The sequence below is a fragment of the Mesoplodon densirostris genome, chromosome 15, assembly GCF_025265405.1.
Source record: "Mesoplodon densirostris isolate mMesDen1 chromosome 15, mMesDen1 primary haplotype, whole genome shotgun sequence".
NCBI classification, from domain to species: domain Eukaryota; kingdom Metazoa; phylum Chordata; class Mammalia; order Artiodactyla; family Ziphiidae; genus Mesoplodon; species Mesoplodon densirostris.
In genome coordinates this window covers 81,888,376-81,908,024 of record NC_082675.1, presented here as the reverse complement: position 1 = coordinate 81,908,024, position 19,649 = coordinate 81,888,376, and the positions used below count along the sequence as shown (strand labels likewise).

General features: G+C 36.7%; 1 protein-coding gene across 2 annotated transcripts in view; it reads left to right on the top strand.

Moving 5' to 3' along the window:
• TMX3 (thioredoxin related transmembrane protein 3) overlaps positions 1-18,742 on the top strand; it is a 45,389-nt gene extending 26,647 nt beyond the window's left edge. For both annotated transcript variants that reach the window (XM_060119005.1, XM_060119006.1), the window contains 7 exons: positions 1,444-1,542; positions 4,356-4,413; positions 4,611-4,664; positions 7,776-7,832; positions 12,153-12,282; positions 13,612-13,680; positions 15,161-18,742. In XM_060119005.1, coding sequence (XP_059974988.1) covers positions 1,444-1,542; positions 4,356-4,413; positions 4,611-4,664; positions 7,776-7,832; positions 12,153-12,282; positions 13,612-13,680; positions 15,161-15,421 — 728 coding nt within the window. In that variant the 3' untranslated portion in view covers positions 15,422-18,742. The remainder of the gene's footprint in view (positions 1-1,443; positions 1,543-4,355; positions 4,414-4,610; positions 4,665-7,775; positions 7,833-12,152; positions 12,283-13,611; positions 13,681-15,160) is intronic.
• The last annotated feature ends 907 nt before the right edge of the window (positions 18,743-19,649 follow it).

The window sequence follows — 19,649 nt, the reverse complement described above, 5'->3', positions numbered from 1 at the left end:
TGTTTTTGTTTTTTCCAAGTTAAAATAGTACGTGGTATAATCAAGATTCAGCCTTCAAATCTCTTGTTCTAGTTGCATTATGAGTTTCTTAACTCAGAGAGCCACTTCGCTTTTTTTGGAAAAAGGCCTGATTTTCTTTATTAAGGAATGCATGGAAGTCTAAATAATGGCTAAGAAGTGCCCTTCCCCATCCATGTTTCAGATGTGGCCTCCGATGCATAAGAAAGAGAGGGGTAATGTGTTCAGTATCTACAGCTGTTTTGAAGGCCAACATTTTCTAACTCAGTAGTCAGTACTTAGAACCTGCCTGAAGTCTTCAGATAAAAGGTTACTTTGGAAGCTTATCCTACTATTACATTGTTGTTAATAATTTCAGGAACAGTGGGATGGGGCTTAGGAGGATAGTTTATTTCCTAATGAGTTTTAGATTTATCACTTTTGTGAATAATCTTTAGAAAATTTGCTTTTGACCTGGAGTGGAGATTATGGCCCAATAATCAACTTCTAGTTTTATGTTTGTTTTCCTAATTCGTAAATCCAAATCCATAAATACTTTCAGATTTGTATTATATTACTTATTTTATAGGTTTGATAACTTGAAAATGTTTTGTTTAGCAATGCAAGTGACAGAAAAAGCACATCTTTCAAGAAATCAGTAAAATCCAGTCTTCATCCATATTGGTAGGCTTTTACATCAACTTCTTTTTCATGCAGTTGTAATAATTTTTCAGAATTACTTCAGAATTATATTTCTAATCAGGACATAATTCTCTTGGATATTGTAAATGTTTCCTGTCTGCTTATCAGAGGAAGTATTTGACGTTGAAAAGGACTGAAATAGTACGTGTGACTTTATATGTGAGTTTGTTTTACATATGAAGGAGGGTTGTAAACTGAGGTCAAAATGTCATAAAATAGAGAAGAACAAAGAAATTGTAATAAGAATTGCCCATAATGCCATCATCTAAGAATAACCATCAACTCAGGAAACCTATTTAATAGGAGTATATATATGCCTTCATTTTATCATTCTATCAGTTTTTTCATACTTTATTTTTTAGAGTTACAGTCATATTGTAATATTGTTTTGTTACCTGATTTACCACTTAATTACTATAATTTTTTAAAATCTATAAATGGTCTTTCTCAACATGTACCATAATGATTTAAATTATTTCCTGTTTAGGATGTTTCAGTTATTTCCTTTATTTTTATTTATCTAACTTTTGCTATTTTCAGTGGTGCTATAATGATGAATTGTTTTGTGCATTAATCCTTTTTTTACATTTGATTGCTTCAAATAGCTTTCTAAAAATGAAATTTATGAATTTAAGATTATGATCCTATGTCAGGCATTTTATACATGCTGCTAGATTAAACATTATAAACATTTTAACGTCATATTTCCACTATAATTTATCAACTTTGTTTTGTTTTTTTAAGAGTACGAAGATGGTGATCTATCATCCTGGATCAACAGGGAGAGGTTTCAGAATTATCTTACAATGGATGGCTTCCTCTTGTATGAACTTGGAGATACCGGTAACAAGCATATATACAACTCTCCATCACACTACAAAACTTTTCCTTAACTGATTACTCCAATCTGTAGAAAATGAACTTTTTAAGTTCTATTTCATAATATCATTCCTTCTTTCAGATCTGAATGCCACTTCAACTTTATGAGAATATAGATTAACATTAACCAAAGAACATACCTTTGCATGTGGAATAAAGATTAGCTAGAAAGCATTTACTAATAGAAGTGATAGTGACAGGGAAAACAGAGCCTGGAGAATAAGGAAATGAGAAAAAATAACCAAACAGAAAGCTGTCTGCAGGACGCTGATTTTGTAATAGGAGTTGGAATACAAATTATCACAACCTTTGAAAGCCCACTTTTACCTGTGAAGAAAATATGGGCATCAGATTGGCATGGTTTCTTGAAGTTATGTAATTGAAAATGATAAGCAAAGCAAATATAAATATAGATGCAAAAAAGAAAGCTGTAAGGAACTACAGCTGTAAGGACTGGTCTAAGATGTGAACTACAAAAATTCTAAGAAGCTAATAAGCATGTAAATTGTAGGAGGAAGTGTTTTGTAAATTTATAATGAATTACAAATAAGAAATAAGTCATGGTTATTGTTGCCACATTTGTTTCCATTCACAACTTTATGACAGTTGGATGAACTGTATAGTTTTAGATTAAGAATGGGAAAATGTTACTCAAGGCTCAATTTTTTTATCTGAGAAATAATAGGTATAGAGTTTCCTCTTCATGATTTCCTGCTCTTGGATCTGGTTAAGAATACAAATTAGAAGCGCTCTAACACATTTTTCTGTTACTTTGTAACTTTCACAGGATGGTATTTGTTCTGGTTCCTGAGCCTTCTTTTAATGTTCTGTGTCTGATGATGCTTCTGTCTTTGCTTTCCTTACAGAGGGAGGTGTGTATTAGCTCAGTATTGGAAGTTGATGCGGAGACTGTCAGAGACTGTGGGTTTACTTGCTGATTCATGCAGGCCCGTATGAAGGGAAAAGGAGGAGAATGTAGGAATACGGTAGTTCTGCTGTCAGTACAGCATCGTAGGAGGCGGCAATTAAAATAGGCAGCTTTGCCAAAGCTCTTCAGTGTCTTCTCCCAGATTGATTTGGAAAGAAGTTGGCTATGGCAGTGTTTCTTTCTGTTCCCAGCGTAATTGTCCTGGTTGGGTGTCGGCTTCAGCTGTACCCTGCTTGTGGTCCTACCTGGCCACTTGTCATATAAGCCCCGCAACAGACTCCTGGCCCTCGGTGGCTTCAGACACCTAGTGTATTTTCAGGACTTCTGGCGACTGCAGGTCCCTGCATCTTCCGACTCCTGCTTACTTTCCCGTTTTGTCCCACTCTCTCCCGTCTCCGGCCACGCTGACTGTTCAGTTTCCTGAAAAGGCTGTGTACCTTGCACCAGAGCACCTTTAAACATTCTGTTGTCTTTGCCTGGAAAAGTGTAGTGAATTTATATTCATCTGTCAAACTCAGACCAAATACTGCTTTCTTAGGAAAGTCTTTCACTAACCCCCTGGAACTCATTAGTTTACTCTTATAAAATGTTCTTTTATAAACCCCATGTCCCCGTCCTCCCCAAGTCTTCTGATTGTTAACCACACGTCTCTGTGTGTGTGATTGTCTTCCCCAAGTGCAGAGCTGTGTCTGTGTGCTCCTCACTGTGGCCTCGGGAACTAGCCCTGTGCCGGGTCCACTGCTCGGCACCCAGTGACTGTGAACTTAATACGTGAGGAACCCCCCGTGTCGGCCTGTGGGAAGATGCTGGACATGTAGGCATTTTGAAAAAACTCATGAAGCACTTCAAATTAAAGACATAACAGTAAAAACCAAACACTGAACAGTAAATGCAGTAATATTTCAAGAGGGGAAATAAACATTATGAACTAATGTTTTTAGCTGAGGGTTAAAAGAAGTGTCAAGATTGTGTAGAATTTAAGGTTTGTATAGACTTTAAGTATGAAATTAGAGAAGATAATGGGGATGAGATTGAAAGATTGTCGATTTAATCCTACGTTTATGTACCTACTCTGAGCCAGAAACTATCCCAGTATTTTTGTACATGTAATCTCATTCAACTCTCCAGATGACTTTGAAATAGATAATAGTTTCTAAAATAAGTTGGCATCCGCTGAGGTTAAGGCACATGGCTAATGGATGCTGTGCTTCACTGTTGTTCTCCCAGGCCTGGAACATAATAGACCCTGCTGGGTCTGGTCTTCTGACTTCCATACCAGTGCTCTGGTTGTTACATCACGCTGCTGTCCTGGAGGATGTCAGAGATGAATATGATTTATGTTCTGTTGAGGGTTAAATAAATTTGAGTCAGTTTTATTTTGTGCATTAATTACTAGCAAACAGTGGCCCGTGGTACCAAAGGGAATAACATTGTAAAAATCATTTTCTTGTTCTATACCATTTTTTCAGAGCTGTAGTAATTCTTAGTATATTTGTTTTATCAACTGGTTCCTTATAGATTTAGTTTTCAACAAAATACTTACTTTAGTTTGTGGGTTGTGTGAAAAAAATAACAATTTGAGTATATGAATTGTTAAATGTTTACTGTTATTGATTACTGATATTTACTGTTACTGATATTGATATTTGCATTTCAGGGATGGGAAGTAGGTAGGAGTTTATCACTTGGAGTCAACAGTTCACTGTTTCACTCTGCTAAGCATAACATGTTTAAGATAATTGGAATTGAATTCTGGAAACTATATACTATTTTCCTATTCATTGCTACAGTAATAATTGAAAAGTTTAATGAGGATTATTGAATTTAGATATGTCATTCTTAATTTCAGGAAAGCTTGTGGCTATTGCAGTAATTGATGAGAAAAATACATCAGTTGAACATACCAGGTATGGTGCCTTGAAATAGTTTTAAGCTTCAAATATCATCCAATTCAGACTTTACATGGCTTCAGATAAACTTGACATAGTATCTTTCTTTTCCTGCAGTGTTAGATATTAGATAAGGCAGCATATATTATAATTGAGTAATTATATTTTTCAAGTTGATGAAATGGAATATTCATGTATTTTTTGTTTTCTCACAGATTAAAGTCAGTTATTCAGGAAGTTGCTAGAGATTATAGAGACCAGTTCCACAGGTAGGTGTTTGCATTCTAGAAGGCTCCATTATCTTTGTCTAATTAGGTTTTGTAATACAGTAAAGCAAAAATAGGAGTATTTCATACTTTCAAAGATGAATCAAGGAGCTGAAGTGAATTACAGCATGTAGCATTTCAGTATGAATTGTTGGGACTTGAAATTTATTGATATATGCCTTACAAGTTTAGAAAAAACTTGTAATTTGTATCATACCTGAGTCTTGATAGGATTTGGGATAAGTTGGTGGTAAGAAAATATGCACATACAGGCATATACCTCAGAGGTATTGCGGGTTTGGCTCCAGCCCAGTGCAGTACAGCAAGTCACATGAAATTTTTGGTTTCCTAGTACATATAAAAGTTATGTTTTTGTATATTAAGTGTGCAGTCGCATTGTGTCTAAAAACTGTACGTACTTTAAAAATGCTGACCATCATCTGAGGCTTCAATGAGTTGTCATCTTTTTGCTGGTGGAGGGTCTTGCCCCGATGTTGATGGCTGCTGACTGACCAGGGTGGTGGTCACTGCAGGTCAGGGTGGCTGTGGCTTTTTCTTAAAATGGGACAGCAGTGAAGTTTGCCTCATCCATTGACTCTTCCTTTCATGAACGATTTCTCCGTAGCATTGGTAGCATTTTACCCATAGTAGAACATCTTTCAAAATCTGAAGCAGTCCTCTCAAACCTTGCTCCTTTGTCAACTAAGTTTATGTAATATTCTAAATCCTCTAAATGTTGTCATTTCTATAGTCTTCACAGCCTCTTCACCAGGAGTAGATTCCTGGAACCACTTTTAAGGAACCTCTTTGTTTGCTCATCCATAAGAAGCAGCTCCTCATCCATTCAAGTTTTATCACAAGATTATACCAATTCATTCACATCTTCAGGCTCCACTTCTAAGTCTAGTTTTCTTACTGTATTCACCACATCTGCAATTACTTCCTCTCCTGAAATCTTGTACCCCTCAAAATCATCCATGAGGGTTGGAATCAGCTTCTTCCAAACTCCTGTTAATGTTGATATTTGACCTCTTCCTGTGAATCATGAATGTTCTTAATGGCATCTAGAATGGTGAATCCTTGCCAGAGGTTTTCAGTTTACTTTGCCCAGATTCATCAGAGGAATCACTATCTATGGCAGCTGTGGCCTTAGGAAACGCATTTCTTCAATAAGAAGACTTGAAAGTCAAAATGACTCCTTGATCCGTGAGCTGCAGAATGGGGGTTGTGTTAGCAGGAGTGAAACAACATGAATCTTACTGTGCATCTCCATCAGAGCTCCCGGGTGACCCAAGCGCACTGTCGATGAGTAGTCATATTTTGAAAGGAATCTTTTTTTTTCTGAGCAGTAGGTCTCAACAGTGGGGCTTAAAATATTCAGTAAACCGTGTTGTAAATAGATGTGCTGCATCCAGGCTTTGTTCATTTGTAGGGCAAAAGGCAGGATAGATTTAGCATAAATCTTAAGGACCCTAGTATTTTCAGAATGGTAAATGAGCACTGGCTTCAACTTAAAGTCACCAACTATGTTTGCCCCTAACAAGATAGTCAGCCTGTCCTTTGAAGTTTTGAAGCCAGGCATTGTTGACTTCTCTCTAGCTAGAAAGTCCTAGATGGTGGCTTCTTCCAGTATAAGGCTGTTTCATGTACACTGAAAATCTGTTGTTTAGTGTAGCCACCTTCATGTCTTATCTTAGCTAGACCTTCTGGATAACTTGCTGCAGCTTCTACATCAGCACTTGCTGATTCACCTTGCACTTCATGTTACGAAGATGGCTTCTTTCCTTAAACCTCATGAACCCACCTCTGCTAGCTTCAGACTTTTCTTCTACAGCTTCCTCTCCTCTCTTAGCCTTCATAGAATTGAAGAGAGTTTGGGCTTTGCTTTGGATTAGGCTTCGCCTTAAGGAAATATTGTGGCTGGTTTGATCTTCTACCCAGACCACAAAAACTTTTCTGCATATCAGTAATAAGGTTGTTTTACTTTCTTACCATTTGTGTATTCACTGGAGTAGCACTTTTAATTTCCTTCAAGAAGTTTTCCTTTGCATTCACAACTTGGCTAATTGTTTGCTGGAAGAGGCCTAGCTTCAGCCTATCTGAGCTTTCAACTTCCATTCCTTACTAAGCTTGATCTTTTATAGCTTTTGATTTAAAGTGAAAGACGTGGGACTCTTACACTTAAACATTTAGAGGCCATTGTAGTGTTATTAACTGGTCTAATTTCAATATTGTTGTGTCTCAAGGAATAGGGAGGCCCAGGGAGAAGGGGAGGGAGAGAGATGCGGGAACGGCTGGTTGGTGGAGCAGTCAGAACACACAAAACATTTATTGCTTAAATTCGAAGTCTTGTGTGGGCACAGTTCGTGGCACCCCGAACATCACAATAGTAACATCAAAAATCACTGCTCACAGATCGCCAGAGCAGATATAATAATAATGAAAAAAGTTTGAAATATTGTGAGAATTACCAAAAATGTGACACAGAGACATGAAGTGAGCAAATGCTGTTGGAAAAAATAGCACAGATAGACTCACTCAAAGCAGGGTTGCCAGAAACCTTCAGATTGTAAAAAACATAGTATCTGGGAACTGCAGTAAAGCAAAGCCCAATAAAAGGAGGTTGCCTGTATACTCATACGTTTGAAATAAAATTAAATGAGCAATCACAAGTCAGATACAGACAGATGACGATTTTAATAGGAACTCAAAGAATAATGGAACATAAAAAATAGGTGATATTTTTTCCTGTATGCTAAATCAGTTTATTACTGTCATAAAAGACAGTCAATATAAATTTGTTGCATTACTTAACTATTATGCCCTTTTTATTCTAAGTCTTCTAACGATATATCAATGGTATATGTATTTCTTGTGTTACACAGTATGAAACAAATAGAAATGTCTTAAAATTAGCTTAATTTGTTACGTGTTTGTATCTCAAAAGCCAGTAGAATTCATACTTTTTTATATTTATTGTATGTGATTGATATGTTAAATGTTTACAGTGTTTGCATGCTTACCAAACCCTAAATTCAGTGCTTTGTATTTATCTTTTTTTTGTATTTAATATTGTCCTCTCTTTCTCTGTTCTTTTTGGTTGTTGTTGATTAGGGATTTTCAGTTTGGCCATATGGATGGAAATGACTATATAAATACCTTGCTGATGGAGTAAGTAAAATGCTAAATGACAAAATGATTTTGCTATCAACTCTATCAATTTTTTTTTTTTTTTTTTGCCACACTGTGTGGCTTGTGGGATTTTAGTTCCCTGACCAGGGATTGAACCTGTGCCCCCTGCAGTGGAAGCAAAGAGTCCTAACCACTGGACCTCCAGGGAAGTCCCAACTCTATAAATTTTTAAATTTCTGTTTTTCAGAGACAGGCAGGACTAATAGCTGAAAAAAGCAAACCTTTGTATATGCTAATGCAGATATTCTCTACCATTAAATGTTTACTTCAGTTTTAAAATCTGTATTTGAAACTTATTAAACTTTAAAGTTCTCTATACTAAAAAAAATCACTCCCAATTTAATGTTGACAATTTATAGTATTTTGGAAAGAAAACATCATTCAAAAACTTGTAAACTTTGTAGTTTCTGTTTAATATGAACCCTAAGTTCAGTTTTAATGAATAAATGTAACTTAGAACATTTTTAGCATTCAAGAGTTAATTGCTGGGCTTCCCTGGTGGCGCAGTGGTTGAGAGTCCGCCTGCCGATGCAGGGGACATGGGTTCGTGCCCCGGTCCGGGAAGATCCCACATGCCGCAGAGCGGCTGGGCCCGTGAGCCATGGCCGCTGAGCCTGCGCGTCCGGAGCCTGTGCTCCGCAATGGAGAGGCCACAACAGTGAGAGGCCCGCGTACCGCAAAAAAAAAAAAAAAGAATTAATTGCTATTCTAGAAGAATTTAACAGACTAAAGTAAGTTTATAGGGAAACTTTGCAGCTTTAATATAATATTGATTATGCTTATGATGTAAAGATCTGATTTGTCACTTCAGAAAGTTGATATTAGAAAACATTTACCAGACCTATACTGAATTAATAAGTTTCAAATAAAAGCCTACTCTATTCAGCGGACGTTTAGTGAATATTTGCTGTAAGTCACACACTGTGTTTGGCATTGCACTGTTGATGCAAAAAAATGAGTAAATTATAGAGGCCCTGTCTTCAGATGCTCACCGTCCGCTGGGTGAGACAGCACGGTGACTCCAGCACTGTGTGGGAAGGCCTGTGTGGTACGGAGCTCTGGAAGCACGGAGAGACCCACCCACACCAAAATGCACAGCAAGGCTCAGGGGCTCAGGAAACGCTTGCCACAAGAGCCGGTAATTAAGGGAGATCCTAAAGAATGAGAAGTAGCTGAATGAAGAATGCAGCGAGGTTATTTCAGGCAGAGTGTAATAGCAAACACAAGAGTGTTTGGAAAATGGGTCTTAAAATAGCCCGGACGGGAAGATGGCAGAAGCCCTCCAGAGCTTTACCAACTTATAAACCCAGAATAACATTAATAATTTTCAGTTAAGAGCCTAAAATTACGAAGTAAAGTACCTTTTTTTTTTTTTTTTTTTTTTTTTTTGCGGTACTCGGGCCTCTCACTGTTGTGGCCTCTCCCGTTGCGGAGCACAGGCTCCGGACGCGCAGGCTCAGTGGCCATGGCTCACGGGCTCAGCCGCTCCGCGGCATGTGGGATCCTCCCGGACCAGGGCACGAACCCGCTTCCCCTGTATCGGCAGGCAGACTCTCAACCACTGCGCCACCAGGGAAGCCCTAAAGTACCTTTATTTATTTATAATCAATTCATTATCCTTATTCTAATAAGAATTTGAGAGGGTTTACCGAAGACATAAAGTACCAGATGTAATATATAATGAAGAAATCAAGACAAAGGGAAATAAAATAAAGGATCTATACAATTACTAAAGGTACTTAAACAATTTGAATTTTTAATACTCAAGACAAAGTAGAAAAACATTGTTTATACATTTCCCTTCCCCTATAGAATAACTATTTCTTATAGGAGTATGGCTGACCTTGTAGAAACCTAAGAGAAATTGCTATGCTATATAATCTCATAAAGGGGGGCACATTATAATAGAAATGTATTTTTAATAGGATCTTTACAGTATATATAGTAGGGACTTCATTACAACCATTTATAATGTCCTTGGAGGCAAGCCAATAAAGTGATGCAGTAAAACATTTTGGGCCAGAGGCCAAAGCAATTTGCATCTGATAAATAACTCCTTGATTCAGGATAATATTCAGAATTTCTAGAGATGGATGGACATTCCTTCATGAGTATTATTTCTAATGTGAGTTGTGAGATAGAAGTTTTGCTACAGTTATGATCAGAGAACAATAATCTCTACCACCAACCCCTTATTGTTTTTTTTTTTAAATTCATACTTGGCTTTTTTTTGAGAGAAGTGAGAAGGCATATAATGATGGCTATATAATAATCGAAAGTCCTTATTGAGCACTTACCCTGTGACCAACACTGTACTGAGTTGTCAATGTATGTTTTCTGACTTTTACACTAACTCAGTAAGGTATAAGTACTGTTATTTCCATTTTATATAGATAAGGAAATTGAAATTTCTTAGAAGAAACTCAAGGAAGTTAAATAATAAGCCAAAGGATGCTCGGCAAGTAAGTCAAAGAGATGCAGTCCTCAAATGCAGATCTCTTACTGCAAAATCTCCTAGCTACTATAAGATCAGTATTGACACATAAATTAGTAGAATTTAATAAGTATTGATGCCTAAAAGTTTTTGACTTAGGGCAAATACGTGATATCATATAAGATAGTTAACACTGTAGCATTGACGATGTTTTTTACTTTTTCTCAAAGTAAACAGGGTACTCTCAGACCTTTGGTCTATTAAATTATTTTGTGTTTGATTTTTGTGAGTATAGTTAAGAGGGAATAGGATGAGGTGCTATTTTTCATCGTTATTCAGATGGAATTATTTCAGAACAAACTGTTTCTAGTTCAGCTGTGTATTTAACTTTTTCATAAGATATATTTTTATAGGAAGACCAGGTTCTACTTCATTCCATAAAAATAGAATTTTGCTACTGATGCAGTATGATGATAACTAAACTGCTATAAGTTAAAAAGTTGTCTCATGTTTTTATAAACAAGAATGAAGCTAAGATTTTTTTAAAATTACAGTTAATTATTGCCTAACAATAACACTGGATAACAAAACACCCTGATACCCAGTGGCATAAAACAGCAATCCTTTATTCTCTCTCACTCGTCTGCACTTGGCTAACCTTAGCTGGGCACAGACGTGGCTCCAAGCTCCCAGTTAAGTCCAGGTCTACCCTACGTGTCTTCCATGTCCTTGACCCTGGAGGGATATTTTCCTGGGGGATATTCTTCTCATGGCAATAGCAGAAACACAAGAAGGCAAGCGCATTTCAAGCCTCTGCTTCAGTCATTTCTGTGCCTTCCCATTGGCCAAACCACACGGCTGAGCCCAACATCAGGGATCATGTTTTGCCTCAATGAGAGAAGGACGTGGTGTGGGGAGGGATAGAGAATTAGAAACAAGAAAGCAACCTCCTGGACCCAGTTACTTACGTGGTGATAATACAGTGCTGTAAATTGTTTCTACTGTAGAGTTTTGTGCTTTTGCATAATACATTCATATAGACATATGAATAACAGTAAACTGGTATGTAGGTGGCATACAGAATTAAGCACCTTTTTATGATTATGCAAAACCCTATTCTTGAAGGGAAAAAAATTATTTGAAGTAAATGACACATTAGTAATATTATGGTTTTTGTCTGCAAAGTGAATTGATGTCTAGTATATCACTGAAGCACCCATGAGGATGGGGTGATTATACCATAGGGTAGTGGGAGTTCAGAGAATTTGGAATAGTATTTACTGAATGTGTATTATGTATTGATACAAGGAATGTGCTGGATATTTAACTTGAATTTTCTCATTTAACTTCTGTAGCAAGATAGGTACCCTGCCCCCCACACCTTTATTCATTTATAAATGAAAAAATATTAGACTTAAACAAAGTTGTGGGAAAGCATCAGATCCGAACACAGGCAATGTAATTCTGGAGACCATGCTGTTCCCTCTCTAGTTGCCTGAACGCCCTTTAACTGAGTTGGGCTGTATATGATTAAAGTGATGGTATTTAAGATGAACTTGTGGCCAGGAATTATATTGCCCAGAAATTGATACTTCATACATAATAATTTTTATCCTTAGGTTTGATAGTGAATATTCATTTGTCTGATGTTGTATACTAATAGTTTTCATAAATGTTAATTTAGCTGTTGTTTAAATTGATGCACAATTAGAAATTTTCTTTATGTAAACAAAGGAAGGCAAAGCTATGATAGCTCCCTCCTTTTGTACTTCTAGTTATTTAGATATAATTCAAATAAGTATCAGAATATTTGCTGTCTCTGTGTTTAACATGTATTTTGATTTCTTTTGTTTTTCTATTTTCAGTGAATTAAAAGTCCCAACTGTGGTTGTACTGAATACTTCAAACCAACAGTACTTTTTACTAGATAGACAGATTAAGAATGCAGAAGACATGGTCCAGTTCATTAATAACATTTTGGATGGCACAGTAGATGTGAGTTTTTGCTTTAACTGCAATGGGGTGATGGGAGGAGGTGGAGGAGAAATGAGTTATTTTCTTCTGATTCTGAAAGAAAGAGTCGGCCATCACCCGGGGTGAGGGGCAGGCCTCCATCCTTGCTTCTCTCACATGATGGGCAGAGTCACACTCCCCAGGACCTAAGTGGCAGAGGCTGCTAATGGGTGGAATGTTATTTGGAGGACATAGGTTGTCGTAGTGACGGGGGGAGGTGTTACTGGCATTTGGAGTCAGGGGCTGGGGATGCTAAGAGGTCTGCAGGGTACAGAGCTATCCGATAGCGAACTTCCTGACTCTAAGTACCTCTCTGGATTCAAGAATACAATTGCATTAAGTTACTTGGATTGGTTTTCTAAAAAAACCTGTGAGTAGCACCACAGTTTCTTAAAAGATCAGGAAATGTATTTAAAACCAGCCCCAGTGGAGTGTTCCAAATATAATCCTATAAAATATTTCTCAGAAATGATGAAAGGATAATCTTAACTACTTTTTTTCTGTAAACCATATTGCAGTGTTTTTCAAACTGGGTTGTAGCCCGTATTAGAGGGTCATGAAATCACTTCAGCAGGTTGTGGCCAACATGCATCTTAATTCAATATACTAGAATAAAATAAGAAAAGAAGAGACTTCAGTGCTTTTGTGACGTGTAGTTATTACTTTGTGAGACTTGTTTCAGCTTTACACAAACTGTATTTGAAAGTTGCCTCACAGAGTAACAAGTATTTCTTCTTTGGAAACGCTGTTAATCACATAGTAGGAATTTTATATTTGTGAAAATAACACTTGGTGAAATGATGCTCACCTGTATGAGTGAGAACCCTTCTATTTGTAAGTTAGTGAAATTCAAGGAATGAGCCAGACTTTAGGCATGGCTGAATGCAGGGGTTTGATGGATTTTCATCAGGAATTTTTCTCCCTCTGCCTTCCAGCACTTTTTTCTTTTTGGGTTTCATCATCGGAGAGACTTTCCCTGCAGGACAGTGAGGATATCCTGCAGCAGCTGTAACACTCTCAGCTAAACTGAAAAGCTGAGCAGGCTGGCACTTGGGTGGGTCAGCCTCAGCCGAGCTGCTCGGACTGTGACCAGGGAGGATGCATTTTCAGAGGAGAAGCAGACTGTGTTCACACAAGAGAGCAGAAGGAGGGTGGGGCAGGAAAACCAGTAAATATTTACTCCGTGGCTCTGTCAGGTGCTCTGTGTAATCTTTTGTAGTCAACTCTGGACCTGCAATTGTAAGATTATCTACCAGAAAAATGAAATAATAGTACTGAAATAACAGTTGTTTTTTGCTTGTTAAATTTAAGGCCCAAGGAGGGGATAGCATTTTCCAGAGATTGAAAAGAATAGTATTTGATGCCAAATCTACTATTGTGGTAAGTTGTGACAGTGTGTTTAGTGTCACTAATAATTGAGACTATATAGGTATATAGGTTATGTCTAACTAAGGTAAAATCTGGAATTTCAAAGGATTCGGTAAAAATACGTATTCTTAACTTGCAAGATAAGAACTAGTACATATTTACGTTAAGAAAAGATACTAATCAGGTGGATATTAAGTTTCTCCAGTTATTCATTTCTGTATGATTGGTGAGTTAACTGGAATTTAGAGTCACTTAACCTGATAGCATGACTTAAAGTGTTTTTCAGAGTTTCTTTGCTCCTCCTGCCCTTTTCAGTCCTTGGATATGAAGCCTTCTTGCTGAGAACTCTAAGACATCTCTCTTACTACCCCAGCTTCAGCTGTCAGTCAGCTTGACTGCAGGGCAGCCCTAAATTTGTTGGAGCCTTAAACTTAGTTCTAGTTGTCTGTCTTGAGCTCCTCCACGGGTATTTTCATTCATTACGGCCAAAAGCAAAATAGAGCTAACCTTCTGTTGGTGAGAAGTCAAGTCATGCTAATAACTCATTAGTTACTCCGTGCATCCTTCAGTTTGTCAGTGACCTCCTTGCCACGGATTGGGCCTTTATCCCATATGTGTGGCTGCTGCACTAGCCTCCACTTGGTGTTCACACTTGCTCTTGTCCCGCCTCCAGTCCTCTACCTAATTAGTATTACTTAAGTAATCAGTTCTGATCACTTTCCTTCCCTTTTCCAGTGATGCCCCTCACAATTCTCTGTCCGTCTCACATATTCTCCTCCTCAGTCTTTGAGCTCACACTGTACCCTGGCCTGCCCTGTTCTTACGCTTAAATTTCTGCCTCAAAACACCTTTATTCTGTGATGCCTTTTTCCATTATCTCAATCCGAAGTGACCCTGCTCTCCTCTGAACTTGTCTCTTTAGTTCTCAAGAGTTATAGTCACAACCCATAGAATATATTATAGTTGAAAAACCTATTCAGTTAAATTGCTTTTACTTTTCTGGGAGCCGAGGAGACAGTATATAAACTGAGGGAAATTATTAAGTTAATGTTGCTTTACTACTAACCAGACAAGTAAAAAATGTTAAAAATGTTATGTGACGAGAATATTACCTTCTTTATGGTCAATAACCACCCTTCTCCATAGCAGATTCCTACAGCCAGGATATAACTGTACAGCTCTTGGCACATAATAGCCATCTCAAAGAGACTTTTGTGATTAATGTGAGAAAAATCAACATCCTTTGAAAAGGTAGTGGAGAATTTGGTGCCTTTTTCTGCTGCCAGTAGCTGGTTATACATACACACATACATGGGTATAAAATTTCTAAAGGGTCTTTCACATGATAGTCACAACGGAAATATTGACATTGATTCACTGGAGCTAAAGGCAAGTTGGATGGCAGCAAGAGGAAGAAATCTGTAGTGGCTTTAAATTCATTTGTGCTTTTTATATCAGAATACAAATGAGGGATGTAATTCTCTTTCCACAGTCTATATTCAAGAGCTCTCCACTTATGGGCTGCTTTCTCTTTGGCCTGCCACTGGGTGTCATCAGCATCATGTGCTACGGCATCTACACGGCTGACACAGATGGAGGTTACGTAGAAGAACGGTATGAAGTGTCCAAAAGTGAGACGGAAAGCCCAGAACCGGTAGAAGAGAGCAGAGAAAAACAGGAGCCCAGGAGTGGGGACTCTCTGGTGCCTGCAGGGCAAGAACCCAAAGATGTGTTAGAAAAGAAGAAAGACTGAGACTTTACTAAGATAAAATATTTCATAGGATTTCAAATTATTAAAGAGTCTATTTATTGAATTTAGACATTTAATCATGACCTTTACAGAAGAGAACATGGTGTTTGTATTTTGCTAACATCAACTGCATGGGTTATAAAATAGTCCTTCCGTAAATGGGGAGATGTTTGGAGCAAAGAGATGAAACGTTTGTCTAAAACAAACAAAATCAAAACACACCTTGTAGATGTTGTTCTGCCAGATCAGTTCTATTTGCATGTTTCTCCGTCTGAATATTCTGTGACAAAATTAAGATTCTTGGGCAGAATATTTAAATTGGCCAGGCAGGTAGAAGATACATGTATGATAGAGAAAAATAACACCTCCACCTCCTACCATCCATTCTCCTCATGTTTTGGATAAGATTTATATGGACAAAATTAAGTCTTTAAAATTTAGGCACTTCAAGGAGAACTAATAACTTTTTCCAAGGATCAAATTAAGATTATGAGATAAAATAATTTGGTTTTATACAGCATAGTGATTTTATTTTGTTATTTTTAAAGGAGAGGAAATGTTACTTTTTACCTTTATACTCAGTTGCATTATAAAACTTTCATATGGGCCTATATCATGGGAAAAAAATAGTCTTACGTTTAATCTTTGCAGCAGAAACAGGATTTACTTGGATCAGTGATTTCAAATGATGCCCTGGACACTGAGAAGGTGTCTCAGCCAACACAGCAGGAAGGGAGGGGGGGGTCTCTGTCACCCCTACACTGCTTTAGCCAGAACAGCATACTTTTATTTCTCTGTTTTATATATTGGAATTTTGTCTAAAATTTTTTCTTTGGTAAAAAGCTCCTGCTGCTTTTTAAAAAGTAATATATATCATGTTTTTATTTTATGGTATGGTAACTTTATAGTAATTTATAATGTAGTGTGCGTGTATGTATATCTGTATATACACATACACACATACATATACACATATAAAATTTATTGACATACATCTGTTATGTAATATTATGGGTGTGTCTGTGTTCATAATGAGTAAAGAGTGGCATAATTAGCCTGTTTAGAAACTTCATGTCCGGTGATGAAAGACATCTGCCAGTACCTTCTCTATCCTCCCCGTTGTTATCCATTTCAGCTAATGACCTCTCATCTTCTCTCCATAACGGAATAACATAGGAATTCTATCCCAAGTTATGTACAAAAACTGGTATTTTTTAAATAACAGTGTGGTATGTTTATTGTAGATTAGTTTATGTTTGAGACCTTCATTTTAGCTAAGTTTAGGATTTTTATTAAGTGACTATAATCTGGGTGGTTATTCATTGAGTTATGAAACATTTAAAAATGTTTCATCACTTTAAAACTATGTAATTCATGGTCCTGATAGGGAAGCTGTTTAGCATGGCTATTTCTGATGCCATGCTCATCACTACTAACCTGACACTCTTATGCCTTTGTCCTAAGGAGTTACTAGGAATTGCTCTCCCGTACCATTTAGTATATAGTCATTACTTGTGCTTCATGTTCGGCACCCCATTATTATCATTTTTATAAATGAAGCACATATGCAGTCACAGGAAATTTCACGAAATACTAGAATGAAATGTTGTTCTTAAATGGAAATTGGAGATAAATGCTGTTAATTTAACAAGGAAATTTCTCTCTAAAGAGTAATGAGAGAGTCTTTTGGAAAATAGATATTAATGTTGGCAGCAGTCAAGCTTACTTTGCAGCTGTGAAAAGCTTAGCTAAATACACATGCCTCACGTTAGTCTCAGCCTGGTAGGGAAGTTACAGCTTAGCCACTACCAGTGACAGGAGGAAGCTGTAAAAATGTCATGGCTTTTTTCTTCATGTTTATCACTAACAGATGTCTGTTATCTGCATGGTTCTGTCTTTTGTCAAGCACACCTATAAATTAAAGACCAAAACAGGGAAAAGAAAAAAAAAGGAGCAATGCTTAATATGTATCAACAAAGTCCAGTGTTCTTTGTATTTCGAGATTTTCTTGTCTATAAGTTAATGCCTTAGTTCTCTGTTATCTTTTTTCACAACACTATACTGTTGCCCCATATTCTTACTTGTGTTTTCAAAATGTGTCTATTTGGGAAACAAAAAGCGTAGCTGGTTTGTAAGTGAATATTTTTTTAAATTAAAATTTTGCTTTTTACTCACCTCTAGGATATTGTCACAATATCCTCACAAAACAAGTTGAAAACTTTTGCTCACTAGTATGGTTTTCCCCTCAATGTGATATCAGTGTTTACTAGAAATGCTATTTTCATTTTAGGAAAAATTACTTCAAAATAAAGGTAGGTTTCTTAATGAATCTTGTAGAAGAACATAGATATCATCCTAATTCAGTGATGAATCTCACTGTGATTACATATCAATAGGGGGAATACCCTTCAGTAAGTTGGAGTTTTGCCTTCTCTTTCAGTTGCAATAAAGTTCTGTTTCTGACTTCTAATATTCAAGATCCTAGATGCTTGCTGTTGCTGAATCTGGTGCTCAGACAGTTTTTAAAGATATTTCAGAGAGAGAAAGTGCATGTTTTTAATGGAGCAGCACACCTCATTATAGCTTGCAGTCCTTTTTGTTTCATTGTATACGTTAATATTTCTCTGTATCTGAAACTTAGGTGGATTAGACCTGGAATTTTCATTTGCTTCTTTATCCATAGTGCTCCCTGGTATCTGAGTTAGAAATAACATGGAGAGCCAAATGTCTAGAGGCTGAAGGATGGGTCTATATGAATAGTAAAACAATTAGCTATATTGTTTTTATTCAGTGGATATTTGTTCTTGTTGATATTTCTTGTGTTTTGTTTCAGGGGCTTTTGGGTTTTGATTTTGCAAACAGTAATTTAAATATTTTCATCTTTGCTTCATATGATATGGAAGTAGGACAGGGAAAAATCACTCAGCTATTCTTTTTATATAGAGAGTGTTCAAATAAACAAGTGTAGGATGTTAAGACTATCAATTAATTGGTGGGATTAGGTTTGCCATTTTATTTTTATAAATATATATTTTTTCTGAATGTGTCTGAGTCCAAGAGTGGGCAAAAAATAATTTTCTACTTTGGACTAATCTATAAAGGTTTTTGAAAGTTTGTGTTACTAACTCGTTGAATTCATGATATCCTGCCTTAAGGCACCAATTGTAAATCTTCATTTTTTAAAATAAATTAATTGAAAATATGTAACCGTTTGTTATTTTTACCATTTATCTTTTCGTTGTCTGGGATGTAAATAATTCTCTATGCAAAGCAAAAAGGACAGTTGAGACTTCATCTTCCACAGTGTTTTTCTTTTTCTTTTATTAATTGTAAGTTATTTGTAATTATAGAAACATAGTTCTAAAATTTAAACAGACTTGATAGAGATAAGATTGTAATCTAATTCTTTCATATTGAAGGTGAAGAACCTGAGATTCATAGGTTTGATATATTTTGTATTTGTAAAACCTGATCATTTTAAATATTAATTACAGAGTTTAAAGCTAGAATAATTGGATTGGAGTCCTTGATCCAACTGCCAGAGTGTCATCTTGGATACAACACAACCACCCCTCACTTTCACTGTCACTAAAATGGGAATCTAAAGCCTCAAGGTTTTCTTTTTTAAAATAGCAAACAAATGGGGAAAGTATATTATGAAAAAACAAAACTTTATGCAGATTAATGTTTTGTAATTTGTTTTTACCATTTTATGCCATGAGCATATCTTTTAGTGAGAATCACCCTGGCAAAGGAATAACAGCCACAAAATTGGTTCCACACAGCCTGTGGATGTGTGCAGACTGACTGGTTAGAACAGGCCTCTTCTGATAAGAGCCCTCAACTTTTTTTTTTTCTAAGTCCATTCCTATAAACAGAAAAGATGTTTTAAACAAGTAGTAAAAAAAGGGGGCTATTATTTTGTTGCAGTTTATTCTTTCAGCAAATGTTAATTACATGTCTTCTATGTAGCCCTGAGGATACAGCAGTAAAAAGGCAGTCACAGCCTCACTCCTCATGGGGTTTTTAGCTGCAATAACTGGTACTCAGGCTTACTTAAAGCACTCATTTGTAAGTTTTCTACTTTTCTGTTTTTCTTAGTTTCCCTTCTCATATAATTTGTTGTTCAGCATCTCATTGTTGCTATTAGATCTTTGGGACTCAGAGGGTAAGAGACCAGGACAATACAGCTGGCATCAGTATGAAGGGGTGGGATTTACTCAGCGCGTCT